Source organism: Aptenodytes forsteri, unplaced genomic scaffold (assembly GCF_000699145.1).
Source record: "Aptenodytes forsteri isolate BGI_AS27 unplaced genomic scaffold, ASM69914v1 Scaffold119, whole genome shotgun sequence".
Classification (NCBI taxonomy): domain Eukaryota; kingdom Metazoa; phylum Chordata; class Aves; order Sphenisciformes; family Spheniscidae; genus Aptenodytes; species Aptenodytes forsteri.
The window spans coordinates 8,837,639-8,851,665 of NW_008796165.1; the positions used below are offsets into that span (position 1 = coordinate 8,837,639).

The 14,027-nt window shown below is 35.5% G+C and overlaps 1 protein-coding gene across 3 annotated transcripts in view; it reads right to left on the reverse strand.

Annotated features, from left to right (window-relative positions):
* The window catches only part of ZCCHC11 (zinc finger CCHC-type containing 11), a 41,477-nt gene extending 27,748 nt beyond the window's left edge, over positions 1–13,729 (reverse strand). For 2 of the 3 annotated variants that reach the window (XM_009287372.1, XM_009287374.2), the window contains exons 1-6: positions 13,057–13,729; positions 11,150–11,313; positions 7,490–7,606; positions 5,244–5,421; positions 1,965–2,053; positions 696–747 (exon numbers count right to left, since the gene is read on the reverse strand). In XM_009287372.1, coding sequence (XP_009285647.1) covers positions 696–747; positions 1,965–2,053; positions 5,244–5,421; positions 7,490–7,606; positions 11,150–11,313; positions 13,057–13,618 — 1,162 coding nt within the window. In that variant the 5' untranslated portion in view covers positions 13,619–13,729. The remainder of the gene's footprint in view (positions 1–695; positions 748–1,964; positions 2,054–5,243; positions 5,422–7,489; positions 7,607–11,149; positions 11,314–13,056) is intronic. The other variant, XM_009287373.1, reaches the window with a different exon arrangement.
* Positions 13,730–14,027: the final 298 nt, after the last annotated feature.

The window sequence follows — 14,027 nt, forward strand, 5'->3', positions numbered from 1 at the left end:
GTAAGCAATATTTTCTGGTTACTTTTGACGCTCACCACCAGTATCACACAGCCAGCAGGGGGGGAAAAAAAAAAAAGAAAAAGAAAAAACCTTGTCAGGAAACTGGGCTGGTATCTCTTCCAGAATCTTTTTGTCTTTACAACATGTGAAAGACACAAGGTTGAATCTCTGACAAACCATCAGGATACTTTGAGAACCACTCAAGGAGCTGACCTATCAAAATTTCCTGAAGGATGAAAAATGCAATGCTATTTGTGTCACTTGGTTCAAGATGTTCGGATTACAGGGTTAGATGACTTCCTGACAGAACAAGGAAGCTACGAGTTTCAGAAGTCTTGTAATAGTTCTCACTGATGTTCATATGCAAGTGGGAAGTGGCTTTTGGGTTTACTGCTTAGAATTTCTCTTACAAAGTTAAATACTTTTTGACCTGGCATCTAACACTATTACCATAAATTCTGGCAATCTGCACTGGACTACCTGGGCTGCCATTGTCCTGCTGCAGGTTTTCATCTCTCACTTACCAAAAAAACCAAGCACTAGTATTCATAAAAATCGCATTCATAAAAACAGCTCAGATACTTTGGTTGAAAACTAAGCCATTTTTGTAAGTTTACAGAAAAATTAAGCATAAAAATAACTGAACAGCAGTTGGAATGTTAATTAAATAGAAATGAGATGCAACTAAAACTCACCACTGTTCTTCAAGATTTCAAGCACCTGTATCAGAACATCTGGCTGACTCATCTAAAATGACAAAAGTAGAGCAGGTTACGTTATTCAGACTAACCTATTTTATTTTACACTTTGTTTAAAACTACTTAGGTTGCACAACTAGTAACACTATGTTCTTTCACAAAAGTGAAATCATGTGTCAGTATTAATGGAAAAGTTAACTGTATCTGTCTGCACCATGAAAACAGGTACTAGCAAACATGTTAGTCAGCTTTCTTTTAGCCTACAGCTTTTTTACTTAATACTTCTGTTCTACTTCCGTATTAACAGACTCCATAAAGTCAAAACAAAATACTTGCCATATATTCAACAATTTCAATGTCAACACATGCCACTAGAAACACACATCAGTAAAGAATTTAACATCAGTACTTTTCCCAAGGGTTTTCAAAGGTTATAATTTTTAAATGTGTTTTCTTTTCTCCCCAGAAATCAACTTAAGTGGTGTTTCAAAGATAAGCTGTAAATAGTTGAAAGAAAAGCTAAAACTTAGCACCACCTTTGAGCCTTTGTGAAAAAGTGACACGGTACACTCCACATGCAATTGTTTGAAAAAGGGCTCAGTTTGCTTCCCAACTGCAGTATCATTTGAAAATGCTATGTATAAGTACGTAACCAAAACAGGTACCTTGAATTCCACTGTAACACACACAGTCAAAAAAGAGCAAGTTCAGCAGCTGTGCCTCTAACAAGAACGTGCTGCTAATATCACACACTAAACACAAACCAACAACTTCAATGTTTAAAGGCAAGTTATACTGCTCTACAGGAATTTTGTATCACAGTAAACTGTGAACTGGGATGTGACATCTACTTGCAAGGGACTAAAACATAAAAGGAAAACTGTCAGTTAGCTCCACCTTTAAAAGGAGGGGGGGAAGAGTGAATAAAGACCTACAAGATTTTACTGTCTGAATCATGAGCACATAAAAGTACACCTATCCAGAGCCAACTATTTTCATATTGCTTCAATGCTTACTCAAAAAATTAAAAAAAAAAAGGCTAGCATAAGATTGTCCAAAAAACCAGAATTAAAGTTATCTAATAAGCAATGAAAACTTTATCCACTGGATTCATAGCACACCTGACACCAAATCAAAGATTATATGCTTTGTGCTATTCTAACACCATATGCCCCGATAGATGATAGAGGCAATGGAGTAGAAATAAATGTTGATGGCCTTGATTTAAAAAACAGTCTTAGTTAATGCAAGGTAATATCTACACACCTTAGGGGGGAATTTGATATCAATGTTAACATCGCTGGTCTTAAAAGCGAATCTAGTTAAACAGGAGCCATACATCCTCAGTGAACAGTCTGGAAGAGAGAGAAATGTAATTATTTAACAGCTAGTAAATAAATAATTCTTTAATGGATGATGCATACCTTGCTTTAGATACTGTACCTCCCAAGTGGTACTCCCAGATTAATGAATATTGAACCACTTTCTCACTCCTGTGAAGGCTAGTCAATTCCATAACACAGTATCACAGGAAAAGGGATAATTCAAATAGTGTAATTACCAAATGAACAAAATTTTTCAAGCTGTTTTAAAGTATTTTTGCAATGCAGCTTTAGTTTTGTTCGCTCTTAATATAAAATTAAATATAAAATAGTAATAACTGTCACCATCTCAGTGCAGTTTATTTAACAGCTTTTGTTAAATACAGCTTGATTTCACTGCAGCAGTTAACCAATTACAAAATTCTTTGTTGCCTCATACACTTTTGTCACAAAAAATTTTTATATGTGCTACAATCTGTTAATTACATTAGCAAGTTCCTGTGCGCAATTCATTACGAAACATGCATATAAAATGTATATTCATTATAATCCAAGACACAAAGTACAGTATCCATTTAGTGTTTTTATAGTTAATACAGTTCCTTACGTGCAAAGATGTACAACAGATCTAAACTAATTAGAAAGTAACTATTCAGTAATAATATCATGAGAAATGTCATTCCACTCCATAAACAATAATTTATCCCACTTTATGACGTGATATAATTTTTGTAGATGAAAACTTTCCTGTAATATATATTAGGGCTCTGATGTATTTATGTCAGCTGAAAATTGAGACTATTCTCAATCCCATCCAAATCCAACACTCTGCTCAAGCAGGGTCACCTAGAGCAGGTTGCCCAGAACTGTGTCCAGTTGGGTTTTGAAAATCTCCAAGGATGGAGAGTCCACAACCTCTCTAGGCAACCTGTGCCAGTGTTCAACCAGTCTCACAGTGAAGAGGGTTTTTTCTTGTATTTTTTTATTAGCACCTTTATTTGTGTTCTGACCAAACTCTCTCACACAGAACCACAACAAAATAACTCTTAAAAGAGAAAATAAATCTTATACATACACAGGTTCAAACAAACCTTTCTCTATCTTTCACTACTTAGAAACTAGCCCTCTCAAAAAGAATTTCTGTATGGTAAATAAATAAATTATGATGATGATGATGATGATAATAGTAATAATAACACATTGTAATTATTTCCAATGGCTTTTCATAGTAGTAAGAATTTTTGCATAGTTCTAATGTGAGCTCAAGAGAAAATCATGCCAGAACATCCCATGTTTTCTACACTGTGCATGAACTTACTTTTTCCTAATTTACAACTTAAGAAAACACATTCACTAAAACACAGTGGGCTTTGAAAAGGGGAATAACAAACTGTCATTTACTACTACAGACTCCTCCTCCACTACTACTACGCCTTCACATCAGCTCATCAGTCCAAACAAGTCAGCCAGCCGAGTAACACTAACACAGTAATTTTCATGAATATTTATGTAAAAGTAGTAAATTCCTTTGCTTCATCTTATGCTAATATACTATCAATGGAAAACTCAATAGCGTGTCAGAACAGAAGTTTGCACTAGGAGCCACATATGGCAGTATTACAGAGCAAACAGACTAGCAAACCTCCACCCTACAAGCCCCTGTTCTATTCAGCACCTTATGTTTAAGCATATATTTAATATAGCTCCTAAAACTAAAGCTGATCATCCTGCAGCAAACAAACAAAATCTTTCTTACTACCGTATTTTTATAGAGCAAAGGGAAGGTTTTTCTAAAAGAAAAGGACAGTAGAGAATATCAACCCAGTTTCAATACAGATGAAAAAAAAAGTTTGAAAACTTATTTTTTGTCAATGAGATTAATATTTTCTTCTGTTCAGATTCACTGAAAAACAAAACATTGTTAACATAATGTCAACATTACTGTAGATCCAAAAATCAGCTCTCAAACTCCCAGTGTATTAACTATAGGATACGATGGGAAATGAAGCAAATGTCAAAGATTATTTTATTGTTATATTATATTTATTATTTTATTTTCCAACAGTTGTATAAATTGGATTTGAATGTTTAACATGTCCTACTGAAGTAACATACCGTACTTCTGAAGGGGGAGGAGGGGGAAGACTACCATTCAACTCATCCAGACAATTTTTATGAACTTTATTAATGCGCTGAAATTTATTGACCCACTGAAGCAAAAAAAATGGGACCAGGCATTTAACCTGCTCAGGCTTTTTTTTTTTCTGAATTATTCTTATTTTTAATCAACATAAAGCATTCAATCAAGAAAAAGGCAGATTAGGTATGATATTTATATGTGGTTAAGTAAATGTAATATTTTGATCTATTTAAGACAATTCCAGAGACTTTGGGAAGCTATAGTTGATCTCAAACTACACCTCTCCTCATTTTAGGAGCCATTAACCATAAATATACATGAGAAGAAATACCTGTTAAACAATAACCCTTGTTGATTTTAATGACTTGTTTTAATGAACAGTTACTGATTAGTACCTGCAGATATTTCACATCACAATTAAGTACTGAAAATGTCTCATATGCTTACCAAAATCAGTCATAGCTGAGGGCTAATTTTTTTTCCTAAAACTATGCTTTAACAAAAAATTGCCTCATGCAACTTTTATCTGCCCTGAAAGATGTTGTAAACAACTGAAGGACCGGTAGGAAAAAAATAAATTACAAACGCCTCCTCATTTTCCCCTCCTGCTACATTTATATTAGTTTAATTAAGTGCACTTGGAAAAAAAAAAAAATCTCTACTGTAACAGCCACAGATACTCAGTAATGCTAAGTAAGGTATAGGTGGAAAGGTTTGTAGGAGTAGAGCCTGAGGGAGATCCTCAGTGGCTGAGGCTTTAAACATGACCAGGAAGGAAATATTTCGTGCCCTGGAAATTTCCAATCTTCATCACTTTAAAGAGGACCAATAGCTTCAATAAACACATACCAGAAAGAAGCAAAAATAAGCACAATCATATTTTCCTCTTTTTGTAGGTTTGTTAGCTCCTTTTAAATCAACTGCCAGTCTGTATTAAAATGCCTGTATATATTAATATTGTATAATGTAAAGATAAGTTAACCCCAAATGCATTAATTCACCATTAATGAAAGTATCAAAATCTGTCTAAAAATAAATAAAGAAAAATTTTCACCTAAAGAAAATGGAGAATACTATGAATACCTGGTAAGGGTTGTTGAATAATTTTCTCCATCTCGTTTACAATTTCTTGACGAATTCTGAAGTCATCATCTGATATGCCTTGTTCATTTGCTGCCTCAATGAGTGTAAAACTCAGAGCAGCCAACTGTGCAGAAGAGGGGGGTGGGAGGGCACGCAGCTCATTTTCTTCTTGTTTTTCCTGAATAATTGTTGGATGATAAAAGTAAAAACTGGTATTTTAAGAGAAAAAGGTTATCTCATACTATTGCATGATATTAGAACATACTGTTTGCTGTTTATGTTCTTCTATTTACATGGTGTCTTGACCAAACACTTTCAAAGGCAGGAACTCTGCCCGGCCTAACTGGCAAATGTACTAGTGTGGCTCACAGAAATGACAGTAGATGCTCAGTGTTTAAAAGAGAACATGTTGTTTCACAGCTGGCAACTGGGGAGGAAATCTGCTGCATTACATTCCTGAACCACATTTTCTGACAGTTCTGAAACAGAATTCATCCAAGAAAATGAGAAGCTGTAATTGTTCCTACATAATAAAAGTAACTGAGCTGAGAAAGTTTTTCTAGTCACACATATTTTTTCAGAGTGGATTATACTTGAAGGAAAGATATCAGAGGCAGAAAAAGTATTTCTAGCTCCAAGAAATTTTTATAAGTTGAGTCCCATTGCTGCCTAAACAGCTGGTGCCAGAAAGTGCTATTTTTAGTGCACCAAATTATAATCAATTTAATCCAACAGCAAGAAATACGTCAGATGCATCAAATCATTTGGGACTAAGTACAACAATAACTTGTTTCACAAATTCATCAACTAAATGAAATCTGTGACCGACAACAGAAATAAATACTAACCAGAAAATAATTATGCACTGAGAAAACACAGTCCAGTATGAAAATGTTTGGTTAGTTCTAGGCTGCATCTCTCAACCTTCTGTTCTTATTTGAACAAATTTAGCATAAGAAAGAATATGTGCATTTTTAAAGAGCTGTGGTTTTTTTAATGTCAGTGTTTTAGGGTTTTTCTTGAGTGGGGAAGCCACAGCTGCTGCTAAGCTTATTTGATAGTCATGTATCTCACAGTTAGAGCTGTACATAGCTGTATTTTACAAAGTAACATTTAGACAGTTACATACCTCTTATCACTGTATTGTGGCACACAACATAAAGCTATTTGAAGACAAGTGTTAAAAACTGAAACTGCTCCCTGTCCTCTAGCATTTCCATTCAGTAGTAAAGAAACCTCATTCCTCAATTCTTATCTCCGTGCCCAGATGAAAAGCATGGTACAAGTGTTTCCATATCAAACATGGGGCTGGTTTGTTGCCTTTTTATTAATTTTTTTCCCCCATGATGCAATTTAGCAGACAGCAAGAGAATTAGAGCATTAATTACAAACAGAAGTATGGTAAGAAATACATGGAAACAGGCATAAGTAATTGACTCAATTTTGGGGAGTGGTTGTAGGAAGAGTAATTTTAACCATCTGAATCACAAAACCTTGGGAATTTGTAGCTCTTCATCAGTATTTACAAAAATGGGTTGGCAAGAACATCTGTGCGCCATTTAGTGGATTTCATGCATGTAACAGTTCTTCAAAGCAAAGCAAACAGTAACACCATGGTATTTGATAAGAAAACTGCTTTTCTGTTTGAAAACCTTAGAACTGTTTTTCATATTAAACACATACATAAACCTAGGGAGATGATGAGTGACTCAGGAACTGAATTCCTCCCTACTTTAACTCTATTTTTTTAGTCTAGACACAGTATCCCCTCCGCTTACCCATCACAGAAAGGATGTAGATAAAAATCTCACAAGTCAGACAAAAGGGAATAAAACAGAAAAAACCAACATCCCCAACCCCACCTCCAGCCCCTGGAGGCCTTGCTACCAACAATATTATTTTTGGAAGAAACAGAAAAACTAAATATGTTTCTCACCTAAGTTACCTTGCCTTCTGTTACTAAAAGTATGATGAACTGCCCACTACTCATAGACACTAATTCAGAAGCAACGACCAAAAATGTTCTTTCCTCTCTGCCTGGACAGATCATTAAGCCCTTCCTCTCAAACAGAAAATGAGCAACAGAAATTTGTGGATCTCTGCTCAGCACACAAACTTTCACCTAAATGAAGATGACCAAAGAAAACATACCACATAACAAAGAAAATCTTTAAAGAAAAAAAAAAAAACTCAGAGGAAAAAAAAGGAAAAAAAAAAATCAGTCAAAACTGTATTTGTTAACTTACCATTATATTTTTCTTATGACGTTTTTCTTTAATATGCTTGTGAGCTCCCTGGATATTTTCAATATGAACTAGGCAGAGCTTGCATAGATACTGACAGTTGGTGTATTCTGGGGAGCGCTGAGGAAAAATGGCCATAGATTAAAAGAAAATGTTTCTGCCGATAGTGTCTGAAAAACTCAATTCTTTGAATAATAAATTGTATTTAACAATTATGTAACACTTGTAATGTCAAGGTGCTTTGCAAACATTAAGTAATCTTAAAAAAAACACAGTGAAAATGGATTTTTACCCATATGACAAGTGGGGAAAGCGAGGAAAGGAAGTGAGATGACTTGAATATTACACTTCTCAGTAAATTTTAGTGAGGCAAGATTAAGACTGAAGAGTTTATGCCTCTTAAGTCTGACCTAAAGGCCAGTAAGCCATTCCCTTCTCAGCTCAAACTTTTACTAACTATGGATTTATTAAATCTCATCATTTATCCTCCTTTCTCTGATGGGAAGAAAATGGGAAGTATTAATCATCTTATCTACTATACATGTTATGACAGATGGTGGTGTTGTTTGGCTAGCATATTCACAGCATACTGTGCAAGTACTGCATTTTTTGTTCTATTAAAAAGGGTGCGGCTCGCCAACAAGGAGGAAGATAGCCCATTTCTGACTTACTAATGACTATACTCTGGATAAGGTGGGATCCTCTGACAAGGGGTAAGATTATTCCATTTTGATGAATAATTTGGGATGCTCAGAATTGGAGAAACATGCAGAATAAGCCTTTTTTTGTACAGATAGGCTGGGAGAGATGGAGTACACAAATGGAGAGCTGCCACCTGCGAGATCCCTGAGAGTCTGCAAGAAGCAGCCAAGCCTCAGGACATGATAGCAGCGGAAAAAAAAAACCCAACGCTATTTTCCTAGGGTCCAAGAGGGGATACTGTGAAGTTTATTCAACCAGGAAACCACTGAGAACTACTAGACTAAAAGGCAGAAAGGACCACCTCTGCAAATATGAGGGGTTGTTTGCAAATACTCCACTTCAATCTGTCTCATCCTGCAGCTGTATTTTCTTGCTCTAATAAAACACAGCTATAGAGATTGGAAACATTTTGATATGCTCACTGGAAAGACAAAAGAGCCCAAACAAAAAGCCTTCATTTTCCTCCACACTTGTTTGCATTTTTCCAGTAACTGCTATCAGTTATAACTGGAAGAGAAAAAACCCTACTTAACATTTTCATCCTAATTCTAATACATCTATATTTACTAAAACCGAAAAGTATACTGAAAACACCAGATGTTTAAACAGTGACATAACAATGAATGAACAGAGAATACCATTTTAAGACACTAAGCTGGACTACAGATCAGTAAAACAAATTTGACTTACTATACGGAAATCTAAACCACTGCTAAATTTGAGCAAGTTTTTCCACTTACTGAGTTTGATCTTTTGCTTTTGGGGAAAAAAAAAAGTTCTGATACCCTCCAATTGCACAGTAAATATCAATTTAAAATAACATGGTCATTATGCTTTTATTACTAATTCTCTTCATCCTTACTTTCTATGAGACAGATACCTAGTAAGATGAAATTAAACATCCATTTGGAAAACAACTTACAGACAGTTACACTTGGCTAGCTCGGAAGATGCAAGTATTTGATACCTGATGATTGAAGTAGACCAAAAATATTTCACCACTCTTCTAAAACTGAATGAGTATCAGCAGTAATCATATTTTTAAAAATTGGGTATTTCTTTACAATACTGATCTGAAGTATTATGTCAACAGATGTTGCCAGAAAAGTTGAATCATGTAATGCCTTTTATTTTGCCTTTATTGTAAAGCCTTTTTAAATCATCTAGTTATGCTTAACACCAATGAAAGGGGCAAGAACTCAAAATAGCAAGACAAAAAAAGCTATAGACTACTACTGGAGTAAGACAGAAGCATCCAAACAAGCCAGGCCTCATGAAATTTGTGCTTGGATACTCAGGGAGCTAATCGATCTCAGAGCCAGTTGTATTTTAAAGAACTCACAGAGAATGGGAACGTTACAGATGACTAGGAAAGAGAAACTTAAGAATAACTTTAAAAGGCTAAAGAGGATTAGCCAAGGAATTAGAGACCAGTCAGAATTAGCATCCAGAAAAATACTGTAATAAATTAAGTTATTAATAAGCATATAGGAAAAAAGCAGGTCATAGGTGACAAACTGATCTGCTACAAACAAATTGCACTAAACCAATTTTAGGGTTGCTTTTTTAAAGATAAAATCATAGGGCTTGAAGAAGCAGCAGTGAATGTTGTATCTTGAATTTTACAAAGTTTTTGTCACTTGTCATAGTACCAGTCTCAAAAGGAGACCATAAATACTACCTAAATAAAGAACAGTAAGGTAGGAGCAAAACTGCTCAGAAAACTGTCCTCAGAGCACACATACCTAGACTGGTTCACCACCAGTCTAAAAGCACATGCCAAGTATTTTTCAACAGGGGTCCTTGTTGGGTCAGGAACATTCGTATTTTTGTTGAAGACTTAGGAAATGCATTTGAGGGTGCGCTGACTACAAATGCGAAAGATACCAAGTTGGGAGAGGTTACAGAAGACGTAAGATGACAAAAATTCAGTGATCACAACAAATTAGAGAAATGGAATAAATAAGCTGCAATTAAATAATATCAAAGCAAAGTATAATTCCTCCTTAGGTGGTATTAACTGCAAACAATACGGGGCTGGGAACACCTGTTTGGGCATTTCTTAAGAAAAGAATATGGGGATCCTTCCTGGTCAAACTACAAGCCAATGTCCTATTGCTGCTAAAAAAGCAGAGATCCTAAACACAAATGCTGTATTTCAGACAGATGAAGTCAGCTTTCCTCTTTATATGTAAGACCTCAGCTGAAATTGCATGTTCAATTTTGGATACCGTTACATGGTGGATGCCTACAGAAAAGCAACAAGAATGAACCAGTAACTAAAAACCCCCTAAGACTGAAGAACAAAGAGTGAGTCTAAAGAAGATAAGACTGCAGGAATGGTAATGATCTTCGAATGTGTAGAAAGTTGCTGAAAAAAGTAATAAACTTATGTTTATTTTCCTAGGACAACATGAGAGGGATTAAAATGCCACAAGAGACACGCACATTAGACATTAAGAAAAACTTCTGGGTTACCTATACCGACTTGGAAATTTGTTTCACTGGAGATAGTATTAAGAACAGTTTAGATGAATATTTTTAAGGAGTCATCTTCAATATAGCTGGCTCGGACTGGTGGGAGGCTAATATACTGAAGATAGCGCAAGGTTCCTTTCAATCCTGTATTCTGAGTTTCCAGGTAACGAAACTTTCTAGAAAATCTTAGGTAAGTAATGGTACTGTAAACCTCTAGGTCTGCAGAATTAAAAAATACTGTTCTACAAAGGCTACATGTGCCACAAAAAGAAACTCTAAGTTTCCAATCTGTATCATCTGCCACAATGAATGACTAGTCAACTACTAGGGATAATATCTTAGACCACTAAAGTGATTCATTATAAAGAAGAAAGAAACAGAGGCAACAGGCTCTAGTAGAAATATCACCCAAGCAGAAATATCGTGATCCTAATGAAAGACGACACCCATTTTCTTTTTTATCTGATAAATAACTCAACCTACTTTTTCAAGTCGGGAGATATAATCTCTTTCCAGACGTTCTTCAGCTTGTTTCAATCCTAGCTGCTGTTCAGCTGTCAGATTAGATTCATCAAGAACAGCAGCGTTTTCTAAATAATCAGCTTCCAAAGTATGTTCTTTAGTTGATTCAGAATTCTTTACTTTACCTAGAGAAAGAAATAATTATTTTCTTCTGAGTAATTCAAGGAGAGGAAAAGTGAAAGTTAGAGTACAGAGCAGTTAAGAGCATCTCACTAAGGAGCCGGACTCAAATTAGAGCTACATTCCAGTTTTTTGTCCAAAGGTTGGCCAAAATCACCTTAGACGTTAGAATCTTTCCAGTATGTTAACCAGTATTTTGGAGAGACTTCAGAGACTAGTCTGCTACTAAGAGTGCTATCAAAAAGAGGGGAAAAAAAATGGTAGATTCATTTTGTGTTTCAGTCATAACTTCACCGTCGCTATTAAGTTCTTCAAGGCAAGAAAGGGTCTTTTTTGTTATGCAGAACAGAGTACGTGAGATCCCAATGCTCTACTATCACAGAAAAAAGAAATATTAGGCTTAAAATTTTTTACACAATACATTTTGTTAAGAAAACAGTCATAGAACTGCCTTAAAGACATTCACCCAAATGATCTTACAGAGCCAGTCATCAGGCATTTCAACGTCTCAATTTAGAAGGCTGCTAGAGTTACATCTGAACACACTGTGACACCTTGCCTCCCACGGCTAGCGACCACAGAGCTCTGGAATGCTGCTACTCACAAACACGCAGGTCAACTCCAAAAGGCCAGTTCCTCCAGATGCCTATGAATTGTTCACAGTCCACCAATCTGTACAAACATCTACAGCTTAAATTATTCCAGCAGTTTTTACATCAGCAAAAGTGAGGGTTATTTGTATTTTGGTTTGGGGTTTTTTTTCTTTTTTCTTTCCTTTCAAATGAGATCTGTGTCCCCAGACTAGCTAGGAGTCAAAACTGAGCAAGTTTTCAAGCCCTGGTTTCTCAGTGACAGATGGTCCCTATGGTACATGATGGTGGTCTACAAAGAGCTGACTGATCACAGGATGCTGCCATTTCAACTTGTTTTTCCTGTTAAATTTTATTAAGATAGCTAAAAAAAATATGCACTTTAATATTTTCCTAGTATTTCCATACAAGTAACTGCTGTAGCTGTTGCAATAGTGGGAAATACTTCAAATAGAAGGTCTGCACTGGCATGCCGTCTTAAAACAGCATTTTTATTAGAAAAAAACTGCATTCTGAAAAAGTGTGACAAATCCTGAACTAAGGAGTTAACCTGAAGTGAGACAAAGCCTGATCCATATATTTAATTCTGAAATTGAAAAATATGTATAAGAATTGAACACTCATAAGGGTAACCACTGATGGATGGTACATATTCCAGAGCTCCCTAAATCAAAAAGCCATCTGCCAAAACATATTTTAAACATTTTAGTAACAAAAAGAGCACAACAATCACAGAAAAAAGGTAAATATTTCCCCCCTACCTATAAAAAAACCCCTTTTCTTGCAGATTTTTCCCCTGATCTTTCTGAAAAGCCGTAATAGCTGGCATTTCGATAAGTGGCAATGATATGATGATGATATTATGAAGGATTCCCCCCTCCCAAGACACTATATTCACAAAATTTCCTGAAAACCACACACACTAAGTATCTTGCAAAGATGTTTAGGTCTTAGGCATGAGGAAAAAGGACAGCTATTATCATAATCTCTTATTCTCCAAGTAATATGCTTGTATTAATAGTATGTTCTCTCTAAATGCAATCAGCAACTTACTATATGCGAAAAAAAATGCAAATAGAAACATTTCAAAGCCCCTTTCAGATTGTTAACAATTTTACCAGAAGAAAATTGAATAAAGCAGTGTTGAATAATACTCACTGAAGTCATCAGGCTTATGTTCCATTTTTCTTTGATCTGAAGCAGTCTTAGCAGGATCACCAGTCTGATCAACACTAGTCTTCAAAGTATGAACTCCCAGTGGATTTTCCAACACCAGCTTTCCTTTCTGTGTAGCTGTTAAGTTTTCCATACTGACCCCATTCCCTGAAACATGGGAACCTGCAAAGTTTTCTCCCACTGGTTGAGCTTTTGTCTGTTTCAGGTTTTCCACTGCTGGTGATAAATTAGAAAATTTTTTTGCTTTTCCATGACTTCGATCCTGAACGTTTAAGCCCATATCTTTAGTTCCAGGAATACCACTATTTACTTTGCATGATTTATTTTCTCCTTGTTTTTCAGAACAAACATCATTTTGTTTACTTTTTTTGCTGCTATTCCCACTTGGAGAACTTCTCCCAACATCCTTCACAGATTTGTCATTTCTATTATGTTTATAATTTTGATTATTTGTAACTTTGACTGCTTTGCCTTCCTCACAGACAAGACGGACAGACTTCCTTGGATCATGATTTCCATTCTTTGAGCTCTTGGCCTCTTCCATTATAGTGAAGACCTGCTTCTCCTATCTCTTGAGACCACTTGAAGTGCAACTCCAGCAATTTGCAGTTGATTTTAAATCCACTGTGCAGGCAAGGATCGTAGCTGATTGTCTACTGAAGAAATAATGATAGACATTTTTAAACTGAAGGAAAAATATCAAAGCTCTATGTAGACAACGCATTAAAATAAACCTCTCTAAAGAAAAGTGTAACGACAAATTATTATAGGAAGCATGTTCCCCCACATGGATTAAGTGAATTGTGAATTTTCACAATACATTCCATATTAAAGTAAAACCCATGAAAATTTTTATCATCTTGACTTCTATTTAAAAGAGGAGGGGATATGAAGAGACGAAAAATGGCAGAACATGGTAAAAACCACTCAGTGATAAACCTGCCAACAGCTTG